Raw genomic sequence first — 26,969 nt, forward strand, 5'->3', positions numbered from 1 at the left:
CCAGCCTTGCTTGCCCCGTTCCCTTCTCTTTAGGCAGCAGTGGATGGTGCAGGGGAAAGAGGTGGGAAGGAGGTCCTGGGAGGGATACTGGTTGTCTCACCCCAAGCCGGGCCTTGCAGTACCTGCAGCTGACTGTGCTGGTTGACCCGGGTAAGGGGGGAATTCTGCTGAGGGGGTCTTAGTCTGTGGCTCCTCCATGGGGCCTCACTGAGAGGACCCTCAGTGAGTAACTTAGTCTTGGGAGTCTGAGAACCCACAGAGGGATTTCAATCCAGGACTCTTCTATGGGGGTCTCAACCTGGATCCCCCTGTGTGTGTGGGGCCTCAGCCTGGGGTTCTCTGAGGGATCTTGGGCTGTAGCATCCTTTGTGGGGTTTCATTCTAAGGGGCCTCCGTGTATGTCTCAGATTGGGCCTCTCAGTGTTGAGCTCCCTCAATTGGTTTCCTCCCTCTTCCCCCCTCAGCATACACACTCCTGATTAGACGTGGGGTGTGGTGGCAGCAGCCCCCAGTATTGAAAGGACTAGGACCCTGGGACCCCTGCTGAATGAAATCTGTCCAGACAGCTCCTCTCCCTGACCAAGTGGGGGCGCTCGTGTGGCTGGCAGGGAGCCCGGGTCCAGGCCTGAGGGTTCAGGGCAAGAGGCCTGATTGGGCTGTCTCTGGTCTTCAGAATCCACCACGGAAATTTGACACCTCCGGGCTTGTAAGCAGCTGTCTCCTTCCCTGCTGCTTATAAACCTCAGCCTTGAGACTCCAGCTCACTCCACCCCATCTCCTTGCCCGGTAAGTCTCATTGCCGACCCTGGAGGGAGCCTGGAGATCATTTTTTCTTCCTGGGCTCCCAGGTCCCTCCCCCAGAGCCGGCTCAGACAGGAATTCAGGAAGCAGCTTTGGATGATCGAGCAACAGTGCATGCCGGAGTGCGTGACGGGGGGACGGAAAAGAGAATGCCTCTTCCAGCCCCACCCACCGCACCCCAGGGGGCTGTGAGTGCCTGTACTAAACCCGTCGTGGGGCAGGGAGTCAGAGACACCCCGTTCCAGGACCCTTATCTCCCGATGGGGAGACAGGAGCGGGGAGGATCTGTGGGGTCCAGGTTCAGCACTCTGCCCTGCTGCCCTGAGGAGAGAGGTAAGGGTGGATCCCGGCAGAGAAAATGGGTCTGTTCAGACGGAGCCAGCTCTGACCACAGGGGACATTTGCCAGACCCTGTGCTTCTCTGCTGGGAGAAGCGGTCAGAGTGTGTGTGGGCGGATGCGGGTGGCTGAAGACCAGGTCCCAACATAAACAAGCTTTGGAGACAAACAACCTTGTGACCTGTGAGGCTGGGTGAGACAAGAAGGGACTCTTGAGACAGACAGGCCACAGAGGGGCCACCAGACTCGAAGGACTCCAGGAAGGACCCTTAACTGAAAACCTCCTCTCAAGTAGAGAGGTCTCTAGATCGAGGCATCACCACAGACGGGTCCCTAAGCCACAGACATTTAAAAAGGAGCCCAGATTGTGAGACCTACAGAAGAGGGGGTTTCTGGAGCCGAATCTTCTGCCCCCACCTAAAATGAGATGCTGTTGTCTGGTCTGCTGCCCCAAGCTCAACCCCTGTCCTCTCCCTCTTTCCCTATAATGCCCTCTCCAGGCCAAGACCTGATGCGGTAACACCAAGGCAGGGGCCTTCTGAACCATTCCTGCATCTTGGGGCTCCATGACTCTCCCTCTCTGCTCCTCCTCTGTTCCACAGGTCAGCCCTGACAAAGGTCAGCTAGCCCCTTGAGGACATCAGCTTTGGCCTCAGGGTCCTAATGGCAGCAGAACCACTGACAGAGCTAGAGGAGTCCATTGAGACCGTGGTCACCACCTTCTTCACCTTTGCTAGGCAGGAGGGCCGGAAGGATAGCCTCAGCATCAACGAGTTCAAGGAGCTGGTTACCCAGCAGTTGCCCCATCTGCTCGAGGTAGGCAGAGGTCTGGTACTGAGATTTTGTGAGACGGTGATTATGGGACACTGTGTTTAGGACGTGATGGTGCCGAGTATGATAATGTGACCACAAGAAAGGATGTGGGTAGCTGCATGTATAAATGGTTGCATGTTTTATTTATTATTTTTTTTGAGACAGAGTCTCACTCTGTTGCCCAGGCTGGAGTGCAGTGTTGCGATCTTGGCTCACTGCAACCTCCATCTCCAGGGTTCAAGTGATTATCCTGCCTCAGCCTCCTGAGTAGCTGGGCTTACAGGTGTGTGCCACCACACCCAGCCAATTTCTGTATTTTTAGTAGAGACAGGGTTTCACCAGGTTGGCCAGGCTGGTCTCGAACTCCTGACCTCAGGTGATCCACCTGCCTTGGCCTCCCAAAGTGCTGGGATTGGTTTTCTTGCCTGGTGTGTATGTGTGTGTGTTTGTGTGTGTATGCATATAATTAGATAAGCAAAGATACTATGTGCCAGTGGAAGTATGGGTTTGTATTAGAAGATGCTGTTGGGTTCTTGTGTATGTTCTGTGCCTTTCTGGTCTAATTTCCCCAAGACAGAACTGGACCCAGAGCTGGCTTCCACGAGATTCACAGACTGTCACAGCTGGAAGGAGGCCAAGAGAAAACACAGTCCGTGTTCCTCACTTCACATATATAGAAACTGAGGCCTAGCAGTGGAAAGAGGCTTATCAAAAATGAAAACATAGCCAAATTCATGGAGTCATAGATGTCAGTGTAGGGGGTCTGTGGGATGCATCTGTGAAGACTCCCCAGTCGCTATGGGCATCCCCTTACTAGGGTGTAAGACAGAGTCATTCCTTCTCTCCCACTCACAGGCTGGAGTCAGGTCTTAAATTTCATTGACTCTGGGCTCGAAGAGGCCTGGTCATTCCAGGCTGTTGACAGTTTGTTTTACGTCTTTTCTGAAAATCCACAGGCACATTGAAGTGTGTGAATATGGACTCCTTGAACACAGTGAGTCTCTGAAACTCATGGTCTTTCATCTGCAAAATCCCCTACAACTTCCAACTTCTCAGATTTTATTTTTTTTGAGACAGTGTCTCACTCTGTTGCCCAAGCCACTGTGCGATCACAGCTCACTGCATCCTTGACCTTCCAGGCTCAGGCAATCCTCCTGCCCCAGCCTCACAAGTAGGTGGGACCACAGGCACATGCCACATTGCCTGGCTAATGTTTTCTTTTTTTGAGACAGTCTCACTCTGTCATCGAGGCTGGAGTGCAGTGGTGCGATCTCGGCTCACTGCAACCTCTGCCTCCTGGGTTCAAGTGGTTCTGTTGCCTCAGCCTTATGAGTAGCTGGGATTACAGGCAACCGCCACCATGCCCAGATAATTTTTATATTTTTAGTAGAGACGGGGTTTCACTATGTTGGCCAGGCTGGTTTCGAACTCTTGACCTCAGGTGATCCGCCCACCTCAGCCTCTCAAAGTGCTGGGATTACAGGTGTGAGCCACCGTGCCTGGCCTAATTTTTAAGTTACTTGTAGGGATGGGGTCTCTCTATGTTTCCCAAGCTGGTCTCAAACTCCAGGCCTCAACTGATCCTCCTGCCTTGGCCTTCCAAAGTGTTGGGATTACAGGTGTGAGCCACTGTGCCCAGTCAGACATTTCCTTTCATCTTTTTACTGGAAACTTCAGTTTCTCTCCTGAAGGGACAGCATTCCTTATATCCTTGTCAAGCAGTGACTTTTTTTTTTTTTTTTTCCTAAATTCAACTTCCTCTGGGCCTGGAAATGTAGGAAGTGACCTCTTTGCTTTGCATTACCTCTAGATTTTAGTTTCTTCTTCTTTCTAAGAGTTCCCAGCTCCTTGGAAACTCATCTGCAACCTGCCATTCTTTTTATTGCACTCCTTACAGCTCTTCAGCTCCTGGCTCACTGTTTTCTTTTCATCACTGCTTCTGTTGTTATTCTCAGTGGCTTCAGCATCCACACAGACAGTTCATCCAACACCTGGGCCTTTCAATTTTCTCAACTACTCATTTCCAAAAAGATTTGTCTTCTTCCATCTCAGCATCCCACTCCTCTGTTCATGCTTTAGACTGTGTCATTAACAAAATGACGCACCACTTCCAAAATCTTGATTTCAAGTCTCCCTTTATCTGCTGACCTCCTCCTGTCATTCTGGTTCTGTTCCCCTCTCTAGCTTCTCCACTCCAGCACTTCCCTGACTCCTCAGGTACCTTCAGTCTCTTGACCCTCTCACTTTTGCATCTTCCATCAATATCCCTCGTGTCCTCATTGCCCTTCTTCCTCACCTCAGGTTCTAAGGCTTCTCATTGTAATCACTGCCTTAACTCCATTGATTCTGTCTCTCTCTGTTCTCAACCCAGTTAATCCACCATTTCACCTGTAGTAACCTGCTGGTTAAATCCACTGTTCTGCACCTGCACTTGGATAGCTGAATCTGGCTGGAGAAAAATGCACAGCTTTGTTGACTTGTCTCACTTTAAATCTATAACCACAGACCCCAAAAGGGACCCTTGGCAATGCCTGGCGGTTCTACTAGGTTTCCCTGGTTGATTCATTTACCAGTTCTTTCAGATGATTATTTCACAATTTGTCTTCTCTCTTCAAAGCTCAGTACATCTTTCCACATTCTCCCTTTTCCTGAGAAGTTTACTCATTGAGAAGGTCAGGAGTTCGAGACCAGCCTGGCCAACATAGTGAAACCCCATCTCTACTAAAAACATATTTAAAAAATTAGCTGGGCATGGTGGTGTGCGCCTGTAATCCCAGCTACTTGGGAGGCTGAAGCAGGAAAATTGCTTGAACCTGGGAGGCAGAGGTTGCAGGGAGCCAAGATCATACCACTGCACTCCAGCCTGGGCAACAGAGGGAGACTGTCTCAAAGAAAAAAAAAAGGAAAAGAAAAAAGAAAATAGGAGCAATCAGGAAACTTGTACATGCTCCCTCCCTGAAATCAGCAGTCTTTCCTGTTATGCAAATGATCCGTCACTGCCCCTAACGCCAACCCTTCACCTGTGCCCTGGATCCCATCCCCTCTCACCTACTTAGAGACTTTCCTCTTGAAATTACTCCTCTCTTTCTTGCGTCGTCAAATTTTCCTTCTCCACTGTATCATTCTTATAAGCTTACAACTGATATCTCTTTTTTTTTTTTGAGACAGGATCTCACTTTGTTGCCCAGGCTAGAGTGCAGTGACATGATCACAGTTCACTGCAACCTCCACCTCCCAGGCTCAAGTGATCCTTCCACCTCAGCCTTCTGAGTAGCTGGGACTACAGGCATGTGCCACCATGTCCGGCTAATTTTTAAAATTTTTTGTAGAGACAGGGCCTCTGTATGTGTGCGTGCATGTAATTAGGTAAGCAAAGATACTGTGTGTCAGTGGGAGTATGGGCTTGTATCAGATGATGCTGTTGGGTTCTTGTGTATGTTCTGTGCCTTTCTGGTCTAATTTCCCCAAGACAGGACTGGACCCAGAGCTGGCTTCCAGGAGATTCACAGACCATCACAGCTAGAAGGAGGCCAAGAGAAACCACAGTCCGCATTCCTCATTTCACATATATGGAAACTGAGGCCTAATTTAAAAATTTTTTTTGTAGAGACAGGGCCTCATTATATTGCCCTTGCTGGTCTTGAACTCATAGGCTTACGTGATCCTTCTGCCCTGGCCTCCCACAGGGTTGGGATTACAGGCATGAGCCACTATGCCCAGCCCAATCCTTTACTGATGGAAATTTTTCTTATGTCCATTTCTTCCTTCTTGCACATATCCGTGTTTGTATACCTACGTACTGGTGGGAAAATAACAACATAAGGTAAATGTTTGGCAGTAGAAATATTAGGTTAAGTGGCATGTTCATTTTCAATTTTTTTTTTTTTTTTTTTTTTTAAACAGACTCTTGCTCTTTCACCCAGGCTGGAGTGTAGTGGTGCAATCTCGGGTCACTGCAACCTCTGCCTCCCAGGTTCAAGCGATTTTCCTGGCTCAACTTCTCTGAGTAGCTGGGACTACAGGCTCATGCCACCACGCCTGGCTAATTTTTGTATTTTTAGTAGAGACGAGGTTTTACCATGTTGGCCAGGCTGGTCTCGAACTTCTGACCTCAGATGATCTGCCTGTCTCGGCCTCCCAAAGTGCTGGGATTACAGGGCTGAGCCACCAAGATCGGCCTTCATTTTTAATTTTTGTGACTATTACCAATTTGCCTCCTAAAAAAGTTGTACCAGTTTATATGGCCACCCACACTTCATGCGATGCCTGTGTACTTGTCCAAACTGGGTATTATTGAGCTTTTAATTTTTGCTAATCTACGATATGAAAATGGTATCTTTTTCTGATTTACGCTTATATAATTTGGAGTGAAATGGAACTTCTTCTTCTTCTTCTTCTTCTTATTATTATTTTTTTTTTTTTTCTTTTTTTTTTCTTTTTTTTTTGAGACGGAGTCTCGCTCTGTCGCCCAGGCTGGAGTGCAGTGGCTGGATCTCGGATCACTGCAAGCTCCGCCTCCCGGGTTCACGCCATTCTCCTGCCTCAGCCTCCCGAGTAGCTGGGACTACAGGCGCCCGCCACCTCGCCCGGCTAGTTTTTTGTATTTTTTAGTAGAGATGGGGTTTCACCGTGTTAGCCAGGATGGTCTCGATCTACTGACCTCGTGATCCACCCGTCTCGGCCTCCCAAAGTGCTGGGATTACAGGCTTGAGCCACCACGCCCGGCCTCTTATTATTATTATTATTATTTTTTGAGATAAGGTCTCACTCTGTCACCCAGGCTGGGCTGGAGTGCAGTGGTGTGATCTCGGCTCACTACAACCTCTGCCTCTCGGGTTCAAGCGATTCTCCTGCCTTAGCCTCCCAAGTAGCTGGGACTATGGGCATGCGTCACCATGCCTGGCTAATTTTTGCATTTTTAGTAGAGATGGGGTTTCATCATGTTGGCCAGGCTGGTCTTGAATGCCTGACCTTGAGTTATCCACCTGCCTTGGCCTCCCAAAGTTCTGGGATTAAAGGTGTGAGCCACCATGCCTGGCCAGTAACATTTTATAATGTTAAAAAGAATCCTGTAAGCCGGGTGTGGTGGCTCATGCCTGTAATCCCAGCTCTTTGGGAGGCTGAGGTGGGTGGATCACCTGAGGTCAGGAGTTTGAGACCAGCCTAGCAAACATGGTGAAACCCCATCCCTGCTAAAAATACAAAAATTAGCCAGGTGTGGTGATGGGTGCCTGTAATCCTAGTGACTCGGGAGGCTGAGGCAGGAGAATTGCTTGAACCCAGGAGGCAGGGGTTGCAGTGAGCTGAGATCATACCACTGCACTTCAGCCTGGGCAACAGAGTGAGACTCCATCTCAAAAAAAAAAAAAAAGAAAAAAAAAATCCTGTAAATAGTTTAATTGGGATCATATAAAAGATATATTTTAGGGAAAATTGACATTTTTACCCAGTTGAGCCTTTCTCTTTAAGAAAAATATATATTTATCTAATTTTCTATTTATTCAAGTTTTTTTTAAATATCCCTGTGGTATAATATGAAATATATAGTTGTCATTTTGTATCCATGGGAATTATTCCCAGGACCCCCTTGGATGCCAAAATCCTTGGATGCTCCAGTACCTTTTTTTGTCCTTTTCTTGTAGAGATGGGGGTCTCACTATGTTGCCCTGGCTGGTCTTGAACTCCTGGGCTCAAGCGATCCTCTCACCTTGGCCTCCCCAAGTGCTGAGATTACAGGTGTGAGCCACCATGCCTCGCCTCAAATCCCTTATATGAAATCAGATAGTACTTGCATATAACCTATGCACATCCTCCTGTATACTTTAAATTACAAGTAACTCTAGGTTACTTGTAATACATAATGCAATGCCTACTCATCACTTCATTCACATGGATTCAACGTAGTACTTAGCATGGGGCAAAATTTAAGTTTTGCTTTTTGGAATTTTGTGGATTTTTTCCTTCAAATATTTTTGGTCTTAGGTTGGTTGAATCCAGGGCTGTGGAACCCACTGATACCGATATGGTATTTGGTATTTGGCCTTTGTTTTGTTTCTGTCTTCAGCTCTTTTTTTTTTTTTTTTTTGAGAGAGTCTCGCTCTGTCACCCAGGCTGGAAGGCACTGGCTTGATCTCGGCTCACTACAGCCTCTGCCTCCCATACTCAAGGGATTCTTCTGATTCAGCCTCCCAAGTAGTTGGGACTACAGGTGTGCACTACCACACCCAGCTAATTTTTGTATTTTTTTTTTCTTTTTTTGAGACAGAGTCCCACTTTGTAGCCCAGGCTGGAGTGCAATGGCGTGATCTCTGCTCACCACAACCTCCGCCTCCCAGGTTCAAGCAATTCTCCTGTCTCAGCCTCCCAAGTAGCTGGGATTACAGGCTCCCACCACCATGCCTGGCTAATTTTTGTATTTTTAGTAGAGACAGGGTTTCCCCATGTTGGCCAGGCTGGTCTTGAACTCCTGACCTCAGGTGATCTGCCCGCCCTGGCCTCTCAAAGTGCTGGGATTACAGGCGTGAGCCACCACACCTGGCCTGCCTAATTTTTGTATTTTTAGTAGAGGTAGGGTTTCGCTTTGTTGGCCAGACTGGTCTTAAACTCTTGACCTCAAGTGGTCCACCCACCTCAGCCTCCCAAAGTGTTGGGATTACAGGCGTAAGGCACCACACCCTTCCTGCTTCTTCCTTCTTAATACTTACTTATTTATCTTTACTAATTGAATGCACCCCCAATATAATGTTACAATAGTCATCCTTGCCTTCCACTGGCAGTGCTTGTAGTATATTATAATTAAATGTGGTTGTAACTTAAAAAAAAAAAGTCTTTTTAGCTCTTCTGTGAATCAGCTTTGTTCCCTTTAGAGATTTGGTGAGTCTTCTCTGTCTGCATCCAAATGTTGGTTCAAACCTTGAGCATCACACCCTGCCTGAGGCACCCTTCTCTGGTTTGATGTTGAACTATTGTTCAACAGTCAACGTTTTGGTTGTGCTTGTTTATCTGGCAACAGGTCCTTCGATCAGGACATCTGGTTTACTGTTGCCATTGATTTCACAGGCCTATGAGAGAGGCTGTGTCAAGGGCCCCCTAAAAACCCAGATACTCCATGTCTTTCCCCTGATCTAGTGACCCAGCTAGATAAATGAAAAGACACAGGGGTCGTGCGAATGAGCAGCTAAGTACTGGGAACTTCTTCAGCTTTCTGATAAAGAGGAGGGTGGCCCCAGAAAGCTCAGACTGGGTCCAACCCTGCAGCATCTCCCCGAGATGCTGGCAAATCCTTGGGCCGATCCCACAGCAGCTGTAGCAGTGTGCTGGTGAGAGCAGATTGTGTGCATTTCTTTCCAGCTTTATATTAAGCGACAACCTGTTTGTGCCATGGTGGAAGTATTTACACAATGGCAAGCACTAGGACTCAGGACCCCTACCTCTCTCTGTTGGTGCTCCTTGGAGAGGCACCCCGTGGCAGTGTAGTTTTGGGGCTGCAGCCTCATTCTTTAGAGAAGAGGCAGGTGCCACTGCTCTCTGAGGGAAGGGCCTTGAGAGAATGGCAGCTGGCAATTCTTCCCTCCCTGTTTTCTCAAGAACCCCAGTTTCTTTTTTTTTTTTTTTTTTTTTTTTGAGGCGGAGTCTCGCTCTGTCGCCCAGGCTGGAGTGCAGTGGCGCGATCTCGGCTCACTGCAAGCTCCGCCTCCCGGGTTCCCGCCATTCTCCTGCCTCAGCCTCCCGAGTAGCTGGGACTACAGGCGCCGCCACCACGCCCGGCTAATTTTTTTTGTATTTTTAGTGGAGACGGGGTTTCATTGTGTTAGCCAGGATGGTCTCGATCTCCTGACCTCGTGATCCGCCCGTCTCGGCCTCCCAAAGTGCTGGGATTACAGGCTTGAGCCACCGCGCCCGGCCAAGAACCCCAGTTTCTAACTCTACCCTTTCCTTTGGTGTCTTCTCAGGATGTGGGCTGTCTTGATGAGAAGATGAAGAGTTTGGATGTGAATCAGGACTCAGAGCTCAAGTTCAATGAGTACTGGAGACTGATTGGGGAGCTGGCCAAGGAAATCAGGAAGAAGAAGGACCTGAAGATCAGGAAGAAGTAAAGCCGCCTGGCTGGGATGGGGGTGGGCAGGGCAGGGCTGGTCAGGGCCGAGCAGAACTGCACTCTTCTCAAATAAAGCTTCATCCTTGAAACACAAATGTTTCTTACTCACACTCCATCCTGATTTCTTTTCTTGAGACCAGAGGGTGGGAAAGCTCTCTCTTGACCTGAGGATGGATCTGAAAATTATGAGCCCCTTGAGGACAGGGAATGTTATTCATCTTTGAACATTCCGCATCATCTAGCACCAGGTCTTGTACAGAGCAGATGCCCAGTAAATGGTTAAATGAATATATGAAAAGTAGAGGCAGAGGACTGGGCACAGTGGCTCACGCCTGTAATCCTAGCACTTTGGGAGGCTGAGGCGGGTGGATCACTTGAGGTCAGGAGTTCAAGACCAGCCTGGCCAACATGGCGAAACCTCATCTCTACTAAAAATACAAAAATTAGCTAGGCTGGGGCCTGTGATCCCAGTGCCTCAGGAGGCTGAGGCAGGAAAATCACTTGAACCCAGGAGGAGGGTCTGTAGTGAGCCAAGATCGCACCATTGCACTCCAGCCTGGGAGACAGGAGCAAAACTCCATCTCAAAAATGAAAACAAAACAAAACAAAAAAAATGAAAAATGAAAAAGAAAAAAGAAAAGTAGAGGCAGAGATGTGGGGCAGGAGAGGTGACTCAGGGGGTCAGCTGCATGGTCCTGCTGTGTTTCCTTTTTCTTGGAGCTTGTCCGTTGGATGACAGTGATAGTGGTAAACATGTATGGAGGGCTTACTAAGTACCAGGTGCAGTGCTAAACATTCTGCCTGTATTGTCTTAGTTAATCTTCACAGTCCTTTGAGGAAGGCGCTATTTTTAACTCCTGTATTAAAGATCAGGACTCGGATCTTAGGTAAAGTCATAAAGACAAGAATAGGTGGATTTCAGAGCTCTGATTAACCAGGATCCTCTCTGGCTGGGTGGTCAGGAACACTAGGCCCTCCTCCCCTTACCCTCTGGAGCAGTGGGGAAGCCAGAAGGAGGGGCCCGATGTTTTGCTCAAGGACTGTGGGGTGAGGGTGTGGTGGTGCCACCGGAGGCAGAACTTGCCTTGCCTTCCTGGCTTGAGGGGCATATGGTGTACACGACCACCACCAGAGGGTGCAGGGGCAGGCAGCTCGGTGGCCGGCCTCCCAGGACTGTCTCTGCCTCACTGGCAGGCATCCATGTGGGGCAGCTGTGAGTCCAGAGGAATCTTTAGGCTGAGGAAGCCCCCCGTTACACACCATGAGAGGATCCCAGATAGACCTCAGAGGGACCCCCAGACTGGGAATCCAAAGGGCCATTGGTGGAGACATTCTAGAGGGGTTCCTGTACTGAAGGGCTCCCTCACTGTGAGAAGCCCTGTGAGGAACCCCCAGCCTGAGCCTCTTCCTGAGGAACCCAGGCTAAGTCACTCTCAGAGGGACCCACAGGCTGAGAGACCCTCAGAGGGACCTGCAGGTTGAAGCCCTTCAGAGGAACTCTCAGAATGAGACACTGTTGGAAGGTCCTCTCCACTGAGACACAGAAGGCCCTGGGTTGAGAAGGTGACATGGGGAGGAACGTAGTGGGGTGTGCTCTGATCTCAGCGTTTAGGAAAAGATCCTGGGAACTTTGGCTCTGGGCCGCACCCCATCCTTGCCCTGACTCATGCCTACTGCTCTGCCCTTCTTCCTACCCCCTCCCCGTGACTTCAGGTTGTGGGTGTCTGGGCCTGGGCAGGTGAGGAGGGCCACTGGGGTTGGGCTTTCTGGGATGTCATTCTGGGTTCTGGATCAGGGGGTGTTGCTCTGCAGCTGAGTTAGGGAAAGCATGGGGCTCTGAGGGAGGGAGAGAGAAACACGTGGCCCGACCAGTTTGGAGTGGGTGTTAGCTGCCAAGCAGCGCAAGTGGCCTTGCATTTGTGCACTCTGGGCCGCTGAGGGGAGCTGAAGGGAGGTCAGGTGAACACTCACTCAATCTGCCTCCCTCCACCAGGCTACCCTTCTCTGGCTTCTTCCTCCTGATCGAAGTTCTCTACATTCATCTCTCTGCCTCCAGGACTGGTAAAGGCTGGGCTCCGGGATCCAGGCAGGCTTGAGTGTCAGTATCCAAACTGGGCCTGGCTGGGAGAAGCGTATGTGTGTGTGTGTGTGTGTGAGAGAGAGAGAGAGACAGAGAGAGAGACAGACAGACACACACACACATGGAGGGTACAGAGGCTCCTGCTTCTCCTTTCCTGGTCACAGATTCAGACCCCCCCTGCCTCCCTGCCCTATAGTTCCCCAGGGCCTTCCACTTCCTAGGGTGACCCCATGAGGTCTCCAAGTCCTCCCTGTCTCCTCAGCCTTCTCGCCTCTCTTTCTCTGTGACTCTGCATGCTGATCTGAGGCCAGGGTTTTCCCAGCCCCAGCGCTCTGTGGCTCTCTCCTCGTGGCAGGGTCAGGGTAGGCTCTGGAACTCTGGCTAGTGCAGGGTGGGGCTCATAAAGCTGGCTCACAGCCCAGACTGCTGCAATAGCAGGGGTGGCTTAGGCCCAGCCCCTGCCTCCACTCCCTTCCCCCAGGTATAAGAGCTGAGCTCAGGTGAGCTGGCTCCTCCTGTCTTGTCTCTGCGGCTGCCAGCAGGTAAGGAAACCCAGGGCTTTTCACCCAAATATACAGCCTGCTGACCAGAGGGCACACTTAGGGTAAGGTCTGGGGGATCAGATCCTGGAGGTTGGTGTGTGTGTTTCAAGCAGAGGTGGGTGGTTGGAGGAGGTGGAAAGAATGAGGCTAAGGTGAGGCCCAAAGGATTCCCCCTAGATGCTTTGGCCTGGGGGATAAGACCTCGGCTCCTGAAGCCTAGGCAGGGCCTGGGCCTGTGTGGTGTTGGTTTTGACCCCCTGGTGAGGCACAGAATATCTGAGGTGGAGCCAAAGTGGGCAGTTGAGAAAGAAATGCTAGACTCTCCCCTCACCTCAGGCCTGCCCCCTCCTCTAGGCAGATCATGAGCCATCAGCTCCTCTGGGGCCAGCTATAGGACAACAGAACACTCACCAAAGGACCAGACGCAGCGGGTACCATGGGACAGTGTCGGTCAGCCAACGCAGAGGTGGGCTCATTCACTCCTGGCCTTTCTGCTCCAACACTCCTCTCCTTCACCCTGAGAGTCTATGTCCCCCCACTGACTTTTGCCCTTCACATTGGCCTTGCCCTGCACCCCAGACCCTGTGAGTGCGATGTGACCCTCCTCTGAGGCCCACACAGGGTGATGCAGATGGAGTCCTCCTGGGAAGAGGATGCCTGGGTGCATGCTGGGACCTGCACTGCCTGCAGCTGGGGGTGTGGGGAGAGAAGCCTTCCCCAACCTGTGGCCGCTGTGGCCTGAAGGCCGAGCTGGGGTAGGGGAGAGGGGCTAGATTCTGGGCTCTGGAGTGGGTGGGAGCTGTGTGCCTTCCAGCAGTCTTCTGCCCCGAGGGCTTTGCCAGACTCCTGGAGAAGCAGGGTGTTGGGGTGCGTGGAGCTTCACTGATGTGGGTGATGTCCCCTGCCCTCAGGATGCTCAGGAATTCAGTGACGTGGAGAGGGCCATTGAGACCCTCATCAAGAACTTCCACCAGTACTCCGTGGAGGGTGGGAAGGAGACGCTGACCCCCTCTGAGCTACGGGACCTGGTCACCCAGCAGCTGCCCCACCTCATGCCGGTATGGAGGGAGCACACCCCACCCCAGCCAGTCAGTACCCTGACTTCCCAAGCAAGTGTCCCAGGACCCCACCCACACTGGCACTTGCAACCCCCAGCTCTTCTCCCTTCCCAGAGCCGGGCAGGCTCTGCTCCTGCTGTCTGCCCCTGGGCAGGGTGGGGTGGGAAGATCAGAAGCTGCTGCCTCCCTGAGCCATGGTGTCTTCACTCCCCTTAGAGCAACTGTGGCCTGGAAGAGAAAATTGCCAACCTGGGCAGCTGCAATGACTCTAAACTGGAGTTCGGGAGTTTCTGGGAGCTGATTGGAGAAGCGGCTAAGAGTGTGAAGCCAGAGAGGCCTGTCCGGGGGCGCTGAGAACTCCCCCTGGATTTCTTGGGGGTGTTGGGGAGAGACTGTGGGCCTGGAAATAAAACTGTCCTCTACCACCACCCTGTTCCCTAGCCTGCAGCCCTCCTCATCTCTGCAAAGTTCAGCCTCCTAACGGCCTTCCCAAGGGTCTCTGTGCACTTCTGTCTTGGATGCTCTGTGGAGCTCATGAGTGCAGGAGTCCCCACCAGAGGGAGGCTCAGGGGACTGTTTGGGCCAGGGATGAATATTTGAGGGATAAAAATTGTGTAAGAGCCAAAGAATTGGTAGTGGGGGAGAACAGAGAAGAGCTGGGCTATGGGAAACGATTTGAAGAACGGAGCTGGGAATATGGCTGGATATCTGGTACTAAAAATGGGTCTTTAAGAACCTACTTCCCAACCTCTTCCCCAACCCAAACCATAGCTGTCTGTCCAGGGCTCTCTTCCTGCCTCCAGCTGTGCCCCAGGTTCCTCCTAGACTCTGTCCCTGGGCTGGGGCCGGAGAGGAGGGAGAGTAGGGTTGGGGGAGAGGCTGAGGAGGGTGTGACACGCGGGGAGAGGACCAGCTGGGTGCTTGGCCATTGACAGAATGATGGTTGTTTTGTATCATTTGATTAATAAAAAAAATGAAAAAAGTGAAGCATGTTGTCTTGACTGAACACCCCCTTCCCCAGGGTCCACGGGTGAGAGGAGCTTGGGGGTGAATGGCAAAGTCATTGGTAGGGTGGGGCATGTGGGGCTGGAATGGTTGGCAGTGGAAGTGAATGGGAACTCACTTTTCCCTATGGGTTTGGGTTGAGGGTGGTACCAGGCCCAAAAGGGCAACATGGTCCTCTCTGAGGGGCAGGTTCCTCTTTGCCAACGGGCAGACCCTCTTATAGGAGAGGAGAGTATGTGTGCACACTTGGGGAAAAGGATATTAGTCCAGGTGTTCTGAGCCCCGGCTGACATAACAAGGGAAATGCGGTGGGTGGGGGTGGAGGGTTAGAAACAGGCTGACTGGCCTGAGTTTGGATCTCAGATCTGCCACTTATCATTGGAAATTTGGGCATGCTCTTAGTATCAGTTTCCTCATCTATAAAATGGGGATTATGAATATTACTTCCACAGGATTGCCAGGAGGACAATGCCACATGTCATGTAAAGCACATGTCAGAGAGCCTGGCACATGGCGAGTGCCCAGTGAGCCAATGTCATTACTGCTGGAGTGGGCGAGTGGGCCCCTCTTTGGTTTCAGCTGCTGCCCTAGTGTAGGGAGGTCGAGTTGGCCAGTTTCCTCGGGTATCTTAGGGCAACAGTGGGGTGTGGGGAGTTTCCAGAGGAGTTCTCCTCTTAAGGCTGGGTCTCAGAAGAGCTGATGGGCCCGACTGGAGACAGAAGACCAGGGAGCCAGACAGGTCCCTGGCATCTGCCTTCTGATTTGAGCACAGAAGTCGGGAGTTACTTCTGAAACCCCAATGGCAAGGAGGTTTCTGTGGCCAGTTAGGCTGGCCTGGAATGTTAACTGAACTTGTCTGTTGGGATTCCCCGAAACTGGGATCCCAGTGACCCAGGTGAGAAAGGCAGGTGACAGTCCTTCCCTTCCTTTGTCTGCCCTGTCAGGTTCTGCTCAGCCCCTGCGGGGCTGGGAGGGTGTGGTTGGGGGAGTGCCAGCTTTCACCACTCCCTCTGGGATGGGGGTAGAGGAGTGTGAAAAAAGGTGTGTATCCCTTTAACAAGGGCCCAACCCCAGGGCCAAGTCAAGAGGCAGCTCAGCCACTATCTCCCCACTGAGCCAGCTCAGCGGGCAGGGCTGGGAGGGAGTGGGACAGATTCTGGGAGTGCAGTGGGGAGGAGTCCCGGCTGGGCTGAGTGCAGGGAGCTGCTTGGCAGTGCCAGAGCCCAAGCCCCAGAGCCCTGCTGGAGCGGAGGCAGACCGAGGCAGCAGGTGAGCACCCCAGGCCCGGCCTGGGAGGTCTGTGGCTGCCGGAGGGCCCCACAGTATTGGGAGGCCAGGAGAAGGGGCAGTGAAGGGGGCCTGGGAAGAGGGGCCTGCTAGAGAATGGGCAGGAAGATTTTGGTAATTATTAACTTTCCCCCACAGGCCAGTTTGGGAATGCGGAGTCCTGGGGGGTTGGGGACTGGGTGAGGCCTTCAGAGGGGATGCATGGGGTGGTGAGACCCCTCCCTGCCGCAGCAGCTGACGGAGCTCCTCTCCAGGGGCAGAACGTTTGGAAGCTTTGCCCACAGCTACTCGATCCTTCCCAATAGGAGAGGACAAATGCGTGTTGGTCTGGGTTGGGGGTGGTCAGAGCTTGGACACAGGCCTTGCTGGGCTCTGGGAGCTGTGTCCTGGGAGAGGCGATAGGGTCCAGAAGGAACCAGGCAAGTCCCAGGGAGCCTGAGATTCCGGGAAGAGGAGGCAGGGGCTGAGGTGGCGTCTCCTCTACCTCATGACCCAAGCAGGCCCCACTGTGTTCCAGGAGCTGTTCCTTGAGGGGGATGATGAGATCTGGGAGGAACCTGAGTGAGGCTGTGGGGAGCCTGCGAGCTCTCTGGAAGAGGGTCTGAACTCAGCAGCTTCCCCACCTCGGGACCCAGGCAGGCCCCGGCTTGAGTTGCTTTTCTTGGCAGAGCCACCTGCACTATGGGAGCCTTCCCCTGCCCAGCCCAGTCGGGATGGAGGTGAGGGCAAGGGTTCTGGGGAGCCAGCTCTGCCTTTCCCCACATTCTAGTAAGTGTTGGTGAGGCTGAGACAGTTGTGTGTGTGTTGGGGGAGGCGGCGGCAAGATCCACACCGAACTCCTCCAACTTCACTTGTCTGGAAAATATCAGAGGCTGGCTTCTTGCTCCAAGAGCTGAAGTGAGTGGAAGGGCGATGGGTTACCCAAGCAGAGGGGATCAGGAATGGCAGAGGTCCTTGCTCCGTGTGTGTGTGTGTGTGTGTGTGTGTGTGTGTGTGTGAGTTAGACGCAGAGAGTCCTGTGAGGATGGTGAGGGGTGAGGCAGAGTGGCTACCTTGCGACCCAAGCAGGCCCCACTGTGCTCCAGGAGCTGTTCCTGGAGAGGGCCTTGTGGAACTAGAGAAAGAACACAGGAAGGAGCAGAGAATGGAACAGCTGAGGCTGGAGAAATTTCATTTGAAACAGCCTTACTGATAGAGGTGACATTGTCAGCCCAGTTCGGATGGCACCTTCCCTATATATTGAAGGCAGAGAGGACAAATGAGTAAATGAAAAAGGGAATGAATTAATGAATGTGCAAGAGAGTGAATGCATTATTGAATGAGCAAGTGAATGAGTGAGAGTGAGTAAATGAGCCACTGAATGAATGAGTAAGCAAACTCATGGTGCCTAAGTGAGCAAATGAATTCCAGGTAGATGGAAGGGACACAGAGAATCCATACTTAGGCTTGGCAGTGGGCTAGGCTCTGGAGAGAACAGTGACCAGGAGGGACAGGAGTCTAGGGACACATCCCAACACCTGGATAAACCTTAAGACTCTAGAGGTGTGTGTGGGGTGAGAAGAGAAGGTGGACTTAGGAGGGTGTGGCGGATGTTCGGAGCTCCAGATGGAAGGAGCCTGGGGATGTTGGGGGTGGTTAGGAGGCATCTGGAGGGCGTGGGGCCCAGAACCTGGGGGTGGGAGGGTGGGGCTGGAGTGGCTGGGATCCATGGGCATGGTGTCAGGGCAATTTGGGCTTTCGGAGAAGTCAGCAAGTTGGGCTGAGGTGGGCGGGGTGGGGGTGGGAGACTGCTGGTTGCTCAATGATGAATCAGCCAAGGGGAAGACAATGAGAACATTGGGGTAGGGCTGGAGGCCTGAGGTGAGAGGGCCCATTGGAGGACTCGTGGTCCTCCCATTCCCACATTTCTGGAAGGCTCCAGGGTGCACTGTCCACTCAGGCCAGGATCTACCTGTGGCAGGGCCAATGCAGGAACGACCTCCTGCTTGACCTTTCTAGGAAGGGGCTGATGGGATAGAACATATGCCCCACCCCTGAACCAGGAGACCCAGGGCCTGGCTAGTGGGGGAATGGGGCAGGCGGGAGGAGTAGGTGGTTTGTGGGATGGTGGGGTGGCAGATCCTGTCTCCTGGCCTCCAGGGTAGGGAGGCAGAGGAGGGTAATGATCCCTGCCTGCCTACTACCCTATCCTTCCTTCAGAAAAAGCTCCAGAAAAGCACTTGTCAGATGGTTATCTCCAGCACTGTCCATTTTACCGAAGGTGGGGAATGGGTGGATTCCTGGGAGGATGGGCTGGGAGCTGAAGCCCTGAGGTGCTGGAGTTCCCGCTGTGGGTCTCCCAGTACTCCTGGGAGCAGGTGGCAGAGTCATCTCTGGGGCTCATCTGTGTCTTGTCCACTTGGCTGCTGCCAGAGGCCAAGCAGGGGTTGAGTCATGATATTGAGGAGGGCCCGGAGGAGACAGCTCAGAGAAATGACTCCAAGAAGGCAGGTGGTGGGAGAGGTAGGCTGGCCTGTGGGGAGAGTGGCAGAGGGAGGTGTACCACCCATTTCCTTCCCTCTTCCTCTCCCTGACCGATTCCCACAAGATCCCTCATTTAGGGAACGAGGATGGGGGTGGCTAAGTGTGAAGAGCTTCTCTGAATTATCTTCCCACTCCCAAGGCTTGGTTGGGAGTGAACTTGGCACAGTCTTTCCAGAAATGGGCACGGTTTTCAGAATCACCTGAAACACTGGTTATGAACCTGAGCCACCTCCAACCCAAGGGCAGCATAGCGGACAGACCACAGGTTGAACAATGGTCTTCCTCTTCATCTGTAAATGTTAAAGCGTTTGTATGAAAGTCTTATAGTGGAATAGACATGGAACCATGCAGTTACACACTTAAATAAAAGAATATGGAAAAGTGTGCGGCTTCCTGCCATTGCGGTACTGTGCTCCATCCTCCCAGCTGGGACTAGAGGGTTCGGGTAGGTGGAGGAGGGGAGACAAGGGCAGGATTTCCCTTCAGAGAAGCCGCAGCCTGACTCTTCCTCTCAACTCTCCTTCCTTCTTGCTTCCTGGCCTGTTCCCTCCTGGTCCCACCCTTCCTTCAGAAGAAGCTTCATGAAAGAAAAAGCTTAAAAGGTGGTCAGCGACCTGCGATACCTGTTATCAGGACTGGAAGGAGGTGGAATATTTGTAGAACATCTACCTTGAGCAAGGCACTGGACCAGGCAATGTGGCCTGGAGAGATGCAGAGATTAAAAGCAGGGAGTGGTGTATACCCAGGATTAAAAAAACTGTCCTAAAGTCTGAGTCCCGCCGTTTGGTTCAGAAAATACATTGGCCGTGCTTAAGAAAAACAATGCTTGTCTCAAGGAACAAGACAGGACCCAGGAAGACACTGTGGCCTCACCAGTTAGTGGGCCCCAGCTAGTGCTAGCTGAGTGGTGATGACAGACACGTCTGTGGGAGTCAGGGAGGATGGCGCCCAGGGCAGGGGTCAAGGCGGGCTTACTTCGGAGGCGTGGTTTGGGCAGGGCCCGAGTGATTGGCAGGCTTCAGTTGGCTGGAGAGGGCAGGGCAGCCGGCATGGGAGTAGGAATGGCCACCAGGGGCCAGCGGAAAGCAGGTGGCAGGACAGGAGGCTGTGGTGGGGCCTGACCGAGCAGCCTTTCCTTCCAAATCTGACTGTGGCTCGCTCAGGCCCTTATGGTGGCTGTGTCCCTGTTTTGTCCATCTCCTTTCGCCAGGACCCGCCGCGTGAGGGTGGCTGGAGCACATTCCTGGGCTTGGGAGTGGGAAAGGAGTCTGATTTGCCTGGGGTTGATGTGGGGGGGCTCTGGGCACGGGCCGTGACTCACAGAGTAGATCCAGATCCGCCTGCTCCCCTCATATCCTGTTATTCAGAAGGCTGTATCCGCTTGGAAAGTGTCTTTTGTCCAGGGGTAAGCGGGTGACGCATGTGCCCTCTGGCAGTCTGCTGCTGTGTCCAGGGTCCGACTCCAGCTGGGCTGTCACTGGGCTTGGCCCTGCCTTAGGTAATGAAGTATGGGTGGGGGTGTTCTTGAATCCTGCTGTGTATTTAGGGATGGGCATAAGGGAGGAGAGGCTAGCAGGGTGTGGAGCGGTGTGTTGGGAGAGCTGCACAAAATCTGATCCAACAGATCTGGACCTTGTCCTTTCCCAAAAGGGGCAGCCGGGGCCTGAGACCCTGGACTCACGGCCCTGGAGCCCGGCAAGGGATTGGGAAAGGCCTACTCCTTCCTTTCTGCTTTATTTCCTGGGAGTGGGAGGCAGTAGCCTCTGCCCCTAACCTCCATGGCTCATCTCAGCTGTCCCAGCCATGCTCGGACCCAGGGAGGTAGGCCAGCTGCGGAGCAGGGTGGGAGAGCAGGCGGACTCTTCTCCTCTTCCCTTGAGAGCCTCTTGCCCCTTAGGTCTCTGACACTAGGGATCTTGCTCCCTAGGGCTGGAACCTGGTGCCTGGGGCTGGGGCAGGGCCTGGAGAACCTGTTGAGGTGGTTCAGCTGGGGAGCACCTGGATTAGAGGAGCCGCATAGTTCTCATTCCAGGGCTTACTCTCCCCCACCCACTCTGTTCCCCTTTTCCTGCCACCTTCTTCTCCAGGGACCAGAAGCAAGGGAGGAGGAGGGACCCAGGGCCTAGGGTGGGCGTGGAGGAGGAGGTATGGCCTGTGGGGGTCTCTTCTCAATTCCCCTCCTCCTGGTGTCCAGGCCCCACCAGCAGGCGAAGCAGGGAGATGTCAGACTGCTACACGGAGCTGGAGAAGGCGGTCATTGTCCTGGTGGAAAACTTCTACAAATATGTGTCTAAGTACAGCCTGGTCAAGAACAAGATCAGCAAGAGCAGCTTCCGCGAGATGCTCCAGAAAGAGCTGAACCACATGCTGTCGGTAAGGCCTCTCACCCAAGGCCTCGCCTCCCTCTCCCCTTCCCTCCCCTGCAAGCCTCTGGCCTCTCAGGGTGTCTTTCCCTGTTGAGGCCTCTATCCTTCCAGTGCCCCCTAACTCCAGGGTCTCCTCCACCCCCAGACTTCTGTCTTCTCAGGATGCTCAGGCCTAGCCAGTGGGGCTGTGTTTGCATTTCCCAAGGGAAGCAGCTGCCCAGGCCAGATCCTAGGTCTCTGCCTAGGGTCCTGCCTGGAGTCTCTCTCTGGGGTTTCCACCCTCAGCATTGCTGACCCCTGCTTCCTCCCCAGGACACAGGGAACCGGAAGGCTGCGGATAAGCTCATCCAGAACCTGGATGCCAATCACGATGGGCGCATCAGCTTCGACGAGTACTGGACCTTGATAGGCGGCATCACCGGCCCCATTGCCAAACTCATCCGCGAGCAGGAGCAGCAGAGCAGCAGCTAGAGACCCCTTTGGCCACACCTTCCAGGCACCGGCCTGACACCCCGCCCTGGTGCTCTCCCCAGGCTCCCTCCTCAGCCTCCTGCCCACCCAGGGCCCTTTACTCTCTTCTCTCTCCAGACCTTCCTCTGACCCTTGCTGAACTGGGGTCCTTTTGTGAGTGTCTCAGTCTAGGGGTACCTCCCTCCCTGGGGTGTCTCAGCCCCTGGAGTCAGTGGGCTCTTGGGGGCCCCTCTGTGAGATCTCAGTGCTGTCTGGGGGCCCTAAGAGTTTTCTCACCTGTTCAGTCTCATCTAACTTTCCAATGTCTGATGTTCCTGCCCAATTCCTGCCAGATTCTGGGTCCGTCCTAACCTCCAGAGGTCAGCCTGGTGCTTGAGGTCTCCCTGCTTTTGGTGGCAGTGGCGGCGGCAGCAGCAGAGACCTCTCCACTTTCCTTCCGTAGCCCCTCTGTTGGGTAGAGAGGCACTTTCAGGGACTTCCCTCCAGTTGCCTCTTCATCTGGGAGTGAGCTAAGCAAGGCTGAGCCTCCTCCCGTTGCTTGAAATAATGGTGATATAAAGGCCGGATTTGGAGTTTGTATCCCCTGGTCCCTTTGGGATGCTCATTAAAACCTTCCCACCCCTTGGAGACGTTTTATGCTTTGGTGGTCTTAGGCCTTGGGCCCTGTGACGAGAGAGAATCTCACAGAAGAACCTCAAAGGCAGAGCAAGAAAGGAGCCAGAACTCCTGAATTCCAACAGGCACTGTCAGCTGTGGACCAGCAGCTCCCTCCATCCTCCTCCATGAAGGGCCAAAGGCCTTAGGTCACCAATCTCTGGGCCCTTTTAGCCCAGACTCAGACTCAAATTCAACTTCCAGGCACACAGTAAGTCCCATTTAGTCCTCACTGCAATTCCATGAGAGAGGGGCCATGACCCTTAGTCTTTTTTTTGTTTTATTTGGAGAGTTTAATAGGCCAGAAGGGGCAAGAAGGAAGGGAGAAGGAAGAAGCTCCCCTGTACAGAGACAGAGGGAGGGGGGCCCCAAAGCTGAGAGAAGGAACCCCAGCTGCCACAGATACCATCTAGGTATACACACAGAGGCTGGAGGAGGAGGTGTCTGATTTGCATAGGGCTCAGGGGATTGGTTTGACTATGCATGGCATTCACGTAGCCCTCAGAAAAAGTTGGCCCTCCCACTCTAGCTTTTTTTTTTTTTTTTTTGAGACAGAGTTTCACTCTTGTTGCCTAGGCTGGAGTGCAGTGGTGTGCAATCTCGGCTCACCACATGCTCCGCCTCCCGGGTTCAAGCGATTCTCCTGCTTCAGCCTCCTGAGTAGCTGGGAATAGAGTCATGTGCCGTGACACTCGGCTAATTTTTTTTTGTATTTTTAGTAGAGATGGGGTTTCTCCACGTTGGTCAGGCTGGTCTCGAACTCCTGACCTCAGGTGATCCACCCGCCTCATCCTCCCAAAGTGTTGGGATTACAGGCGTGAGCCACTGCACACGGCCCCACCCTAGCCTTTTAATATGCAAGTGCAGGGTACCATGATGTTCTACACACCTGGGGATACGTGAGGGCGGCCACATTGCCAGGAACATGTGGGGAAAGGGCCAGAAGGCCGTGGGAATCACCATGTTTGGGTGGACCCAGTTTCTACGGGCTTGCATTTGCATATCAAAGGTTGCCAACCTGGCTCTAAGGGCTGGGGCTTTACAAGAAACTTTTCTGGAGATGCTTTAACAGAATGAAAACATGGAGAGGCCGGGCGCGGTGGCTCAAGCCTGTAATCCCAGCACTTTGGGAGGCCGAGGCGGGTGGATCACGAGGTCAGGAGATCGAGACCATCCTGGCTAACATGATGAAATCCCGTCTCTACTAAAAATACAAAAAACTAGCCGGGCGTGGTGGCGGGCGCCTGTAGTCCCAGCTACTCAGAGGCTGAGGCGGGAGAATGGCGTGAACCCGGGAGGTGGAGCTTGCAGTGAGCCGATATCGCACCACTGCACTCCAGCCTGGGCGACAGAGCGAGACTCCGTCTCAAAAAAAAAAAAAAAAAAAAAAAAAAAAAAAAAAAGAAAACATGGAGAACTCCCGTTTCTACTAAAAATACAAAATTAGCTGGGCGTGGTGGCACATGTCTGTAATCCCAGCTACTTGGGAGGCTGAGGCAGGAGAATCGCTTGAACCGGAGAGGTGGAGGTTGCGGTGAGCGATCACGCCATTACACTCCACCCTGGGCAACAAGAGCAAAACTCCGTCTCAAAAAAAAAAAAAAAAAAAAAAAAAAAAGAGAAAACTTCCCAAGGACCCAAGGACCCCTTTTCCTCTCTATCTGCCTAAAATAATTTCTTAATAACTCCTACAACATTCCCCCCTGTGGAGATGCTACACTAACTGCTGTTAGGGAGTTTTGGGCGACGACCCCTTCTGGCTACTTCTTGTTGAAAAGGGGCATCGAATGGGGAACAGCAGCTAGGGCTACTCCTGGGGTCAATCTAAGGGTCCTCAGAAGAATGGCGTGTCCATGTATGGCTCTGTTTACAGCACCATTTGGAGTTTGATTGTTTCTAGATGAGAAGAAACAATTTGAGTTATAGTATTGTGTATACAGGGTCCAAATATCAATACAAGACACACAAGCAAGAGAGGGCTTAATAAAGGGGTTAACTAATTCCATAAAGAAGACTGCAATTTATTAAAGAGGGATTGTAGCCACTCGGGGATGAAGCTGGCATTTCCCCTGAGCCTGTCAATAATTTTGATTTGTTTTTTAAGTATTCGTAGATTTTCCTTTACTTTACTAGAAGTGCTAATCCAAAAGCAGCATGTTTCATTTAAAACTGCATCACTAAACCCAATAAAAAGTCCTAGCAGATTCAGTGATAGTAAAACTTTCATGCTTCCTTTTCATTAGTAACTACTATCCCTGCTATAAGGATAATGATTAAGCAAAATATGACAGCGATGGAAACACTCTGTTTAATATTTCAGTTAGAAGGTGCTACCATGTATAATCCGATTGCAAATAATAGAGTGAGTAGGGCAGTTTCCATAAGTGTGGTGTGGTAGATAATTTCCATCTAAACTTTTACCTGTCAAGATATAGAATTCCCCTTTGGGGGTCTATGAAGTTCCTTGGTTTTATTTTCCTAAACAAAAAAACCTCTGGGTTATGGGCACCCTACTCACTTTTATTACCTGGCAGAATTTGCAGAATAATTGCCCAGAACTAGTATATTGATGCAGATTTTCTGTTACCCATCCCTTATTTTTTCTTCCAAGCTGCAGGAGATCACTGCTTGATTCACAGGAATAAGTAGGGTTAGTCTAAAATGTAGGCGAAAAGCTTGAAAACAATTAATGAGACTAGGACTTAATGATAAATGTATGATAAGCTTTGGAGCACCATTTTTCTCTCTAGTCCTCATTTTTGGAAAAAACAAATCACGAATAAACTATAGTCTTATGCTTGGCCTGATTATTTGCATAAAGTGCAGCAAGAATGGTTATTTCCGCACAGGCCTTTTGGATTGGCTTTGATGAAACTCTGTTTCACAAGGAATTTCAGATAAGACTATTAAAGCCTAGCCCAGTCATGGGTTTGTATCCTCAAATACCTGTTAGTTGAGTGATCCTCTCCTCTTGAGGTCCCAAGATAAACTCGGAGCTCCCAGACCTGTTAGAAAGTGACATTCTTTACTGACCACAGGTTAGGAACCCTGTGCAGAGATTGTGTAGACAAGGCATGAGGCCAGTTCTCCCCAAGGGGCTTTTATTGACTCTGCATGTCAAGCTTGATTCAGATAGTTTCCAAAATCTAGAGGAACCAGGCAGAGAAATAAACATGCTCCAAATTTTGTTCATAGGAGTACACCTTACTCAACGTTTAAAGGCCATAAATAGTTTAAAATAAGTTTCCTTGACTCAATCAGATGAATGAATTTCCTTTCCTGGCCAACGCACTAAAATGATATGTCTCTGATGAGTGGAGGAACACCAAGGTTCTTGGTCCTCATGCTGGTTTAGATAAAACAACACGGACACACGTGGAGTGGTTTTAAGGAGCAGAGAGTTTAACAGGCAAGAGGGACAAGAAGGAAGGCAGAAGGAAGAAGCTCGCCTCTACAGAGACAGAGGGAGAGGGGCTCCAAAGCCAAGAGAGGGAACTCCCATGACCCTTAGTCTTGAACCATGAGTGGCACTGAGGCTCTGAATTCTCATTAGTAGACTATCCTGATACAGAGAGAAGTTGTGGGATGGAGAAGTAGAGGTGCAAGGAAGAAGGAGTGTGGGAGGCCAGGGGAAATAGAAGCTATGACTTGCAGCTGCTGGAGGGAACATTGCCAGTTCCTTGGTTTCTCCCCTGCTCTTGCACTGAGGGAGATCCCAGTAGGAAACTCACCGTGCAGAACTGGGAATCAGTGGTTTTTAGGTGGGAACAGCTTAAGGCTTTCCAAAAGATGCACAGGCACAATAGTTTTATTGGCATCCGCTTACAGATCCTCAGCCTTCTAAAACTGATCTGCCCTGGAACAGGGCAGCGCTCAAGGTTTGGCACTGTTCCTCCTTTCCCACCCCCAGTAGCTGGGATTACAGGCTGGCACCACCACCCCCAGCTAATTTTTGTATTTTTAGTAGAGAAGGGGTTTCACTATGTTGGCCAGGCTGGTCTTGAACTGCTGGTCTCAAGAGATCCACCTGCCTCAGCCTCCCAGAGTGCTGGAATTACAGGCGTGAGCTACCATGCCCAGCCTACTATGCTATCTTGACTGAACAATAAAGAATGAGTTAACATGTTTTGTTGGGGGGGGGTTTCTCTCTCTCTCTTTCTCTCTCTTTCTCTCTCTCTCTCTCTCTCCATCCATCCATCTATCTTTATATCTATCAATCTATCATCTATTTATCTACCTACCTATCTACCTATCTGCTATCTATCTATCTATCTATCTATCTATCTATCTATCTATCTACCTATCACTATCTGTTAACTGGTTAAAAAAAGACATAAATTTACTCTTTTTTTAGTGTGCATTACAGTATTGTTAACTGTATATACGTTGTACAACAGATCTCTAGAACTTTTTCATCTTGCACGATTGTAACCCTATACCCTTTGAACAACAACTGTTTCTCCCTCCCCACAGTGAATACAATTTTACTTTCTGTTTCTTTTTTTTTTTCTTTTTTTTGAGACAGAATCTTGCTCTGTCACCCAGGCTGGAGTGCAGTGGCACAATCTTGGCTCACTGTAATCTCGACCTCCCGGGTTCAGGCGATTCTCCTGCCTCAGCCTCCCTAGTAGGTGGGACTATAGGTGTATGTCACCACGCCCAGTTAATTTTTGTATTTTTAGTAGGGATAGGGTTTTACCATATTGGCCAGGCTGGTCTCGAACTCCTGACCTCAAGTGATCCATCTGTCTTGCCCTCCCAAAGTGTTGGGATTACAGGTGTGAGCCACTGTGCCTAGCTATTCTCTTACTTATTTCTGCTCTAAACTTTATTATTTCCTTTCTTCTGCTAATTTTGAGATTAGTTTATTCTTCTTTTTGTAGTTCCTTAAAGAGTAAAGTTAGGTTGTCAATTTGAGATCTTTCTTCTTTTT

The 26,969-nt window shown here is 51.3% G+C and overlaps 3 protein-coding genes across 8 annotated transcripts; all 3 read left to right on the plus strand.

Annotated features, from left to right (window-relative positions):
• Positions 1-5: 5 nt before the first annotated feature.
• On the plus strand, positions 6-10,146 carry LOC105497940 (S100 calcium binding protein A13). 3 transcript variants are annotated; one of them, XM_011769486.2, is made up of 4 exons: positions 6-150; positions 674-786; positions 1,742-1,955; positions 9,905-10,146. In XM_011769486.2, exons 3-4 carry the CDS (start codon positions 1,803-1,805, stop codon positions 10,046-10,048), a joined length of 297 nt encoding a protein of 98 aa, XP_011767788.1. In that variant the 5' UTR covers positions 6-150; positions 674-786; positions 1,742-1,802; the 3' UTR covers positions 10,049-10,146. The 3 variants fall into 3 exon arrangements, with proteins under 3 accessions (XP_011767788.1, XP_011767789.1, XP_011767791.1); XM_011769487.3 differs by lacking the exon at positions 6-150 and having other exon boundaries at positions 634-786; XM_011769489.2 differs by lacking the exons at positions 6-150; positions 674-786 and adding an exon at positions 912-1,134.
• A 1,821-nt stretch (positions 10,147-11,967) lies between these two features.
• On the plus strand, positions 11,968-14,717 carry LOC105497938 (S100 calcium binding protein A14). 3 transcript variants are annotated; one of them, XM_011769483.3, is made up of 4 exons: positions 11,968-12,111; positions 13,027-13,138; positions 13,584-13,730; positions 13,947-14,717. In XM_011769483.3, exons 2-4 carry the CDS (start codon positions 13,109-13,111, stop codon positions 14,082-14,084), a joined length of 315 nt encoding a protein of 104 aa, XP_011767785.1. In that variant the 5' UTR covers positions 11,968-12,111; positions 13,027-13,108; the 3' UTR covers positions 14,085-14,717. The 3 variants fall into 3 exon arrangements, with proteins under 3 accessions (XP_011767785.1, XP_011767786.1, XP_011767784.1); XM_011769484.3 differs by lacking the exon at positions 11,968-12,111 and adding an exon at positions 12,126-12,148; XM_011769482.3 differs by lacking the exon at positions 11,968-12,111 and adding an exon at positions 12,584-12,672.
• Positions 14,718-15,817: 1,100 nt separating this feature from the next.
• On the plus strand, positions 15,818-22,009 carry LOC105497937 (S100 calcium binding protein A16). 2 transcript variants are annotated; one of them, XM_011769480.2, is made up of 3 exons: positions 15,818-16,004; positions 20,740-20,918; positions 21,224-22,009. In XM_011769480.2, the coding sequence occupies exons 2-3, from the start codon at positions 20,766-20,768 to the stop codon at positions 21,380-21,382; spliced, it is 312 nt and encodes a 103-aa protein (XP_011767782.1). In that variant the 5' UTR covers positions 15,818-16,004; positions 20,740-20,765; the 3' UTR covers positions 21,383-22,009. The 2 variants fall into 2 exon arrangements, with proteins under 2 accessions (XP_011767782.1, XP_011767783.1); XM_011769481.3 differs by lacking the exon at positions 15,818-16,004 and adding an exon at positions 19,587-20,043.
• Positions 22,010-26,969: the final 4,960 nt, after the last annotated feature.

The sequence above is a fragment of the Macaca nemestrina genome, chromosome 1, assembly GCF_043159975.1.
Source record: "Macaca nemestrina isolate mMacNem1 chromosome 1, mMacNem.hap1, whole genome shotgun sequence".
Lineage (NCBI taxonomy): Eukaryota > Metazoa > Chordata > Mammalia > Primates > Cercopithecidae > Macaca > Macaca nemestrina.

Excerpts from the sequence above, each read along its gene's own strand:
- LOC105497938 (XM_011769483.3), top strand. The coding sequence starts at position 13,109 with ATGGGACAGTGTCGGTCAGCCAACGCAGAG. Across the intron at positions 13,139-13,583 it reads GTCGGTCAGCCAACGCAGAG|GATGCTCAGGAATTCAGTGA; the intron begins GTGGGCTCATTC and ends CCCTGCCCTCAG. Across the intron at positions 13,731-13,946 it reads AGCTGCCCCACCTCATGCCG|AGCAACTGTGGCCTGGAAGA; the intron begins GTATGGAGGGAG and ends CACTCCCCTTAG.
- LOC105497937 (XM_011769480.2), top strand. The coding sequence starts at position 20,766 with ATGTCAGACTGCTACACGGAGCTGGAGAAGGCGGTCATTGTCCTGGTG. Across the intron at positions 20,919-21,223 it reads AGCTGAACCACATGCTGTCG|GACACAGGGAACCGGAAGGC; the intron begins GTAAGGCCTCTC and ends CTTCCTCCCCAG.
- LOC105497940 (XM_011769486.2), top strand. The coding sequence starts at position 1,803 with ATGGCAGCAGAACCACTGACAGAGCTAGAGGAGTCCATTGAGACCGTG. Across the intron at positions 1,956-9,904 it reads AGTTGCCCCATCTGCTCGAG|GATGTGGGCTGTCTTGATGA; the intron begins GTAGGCAGAGGT and ends GTGTCTTCTCAG.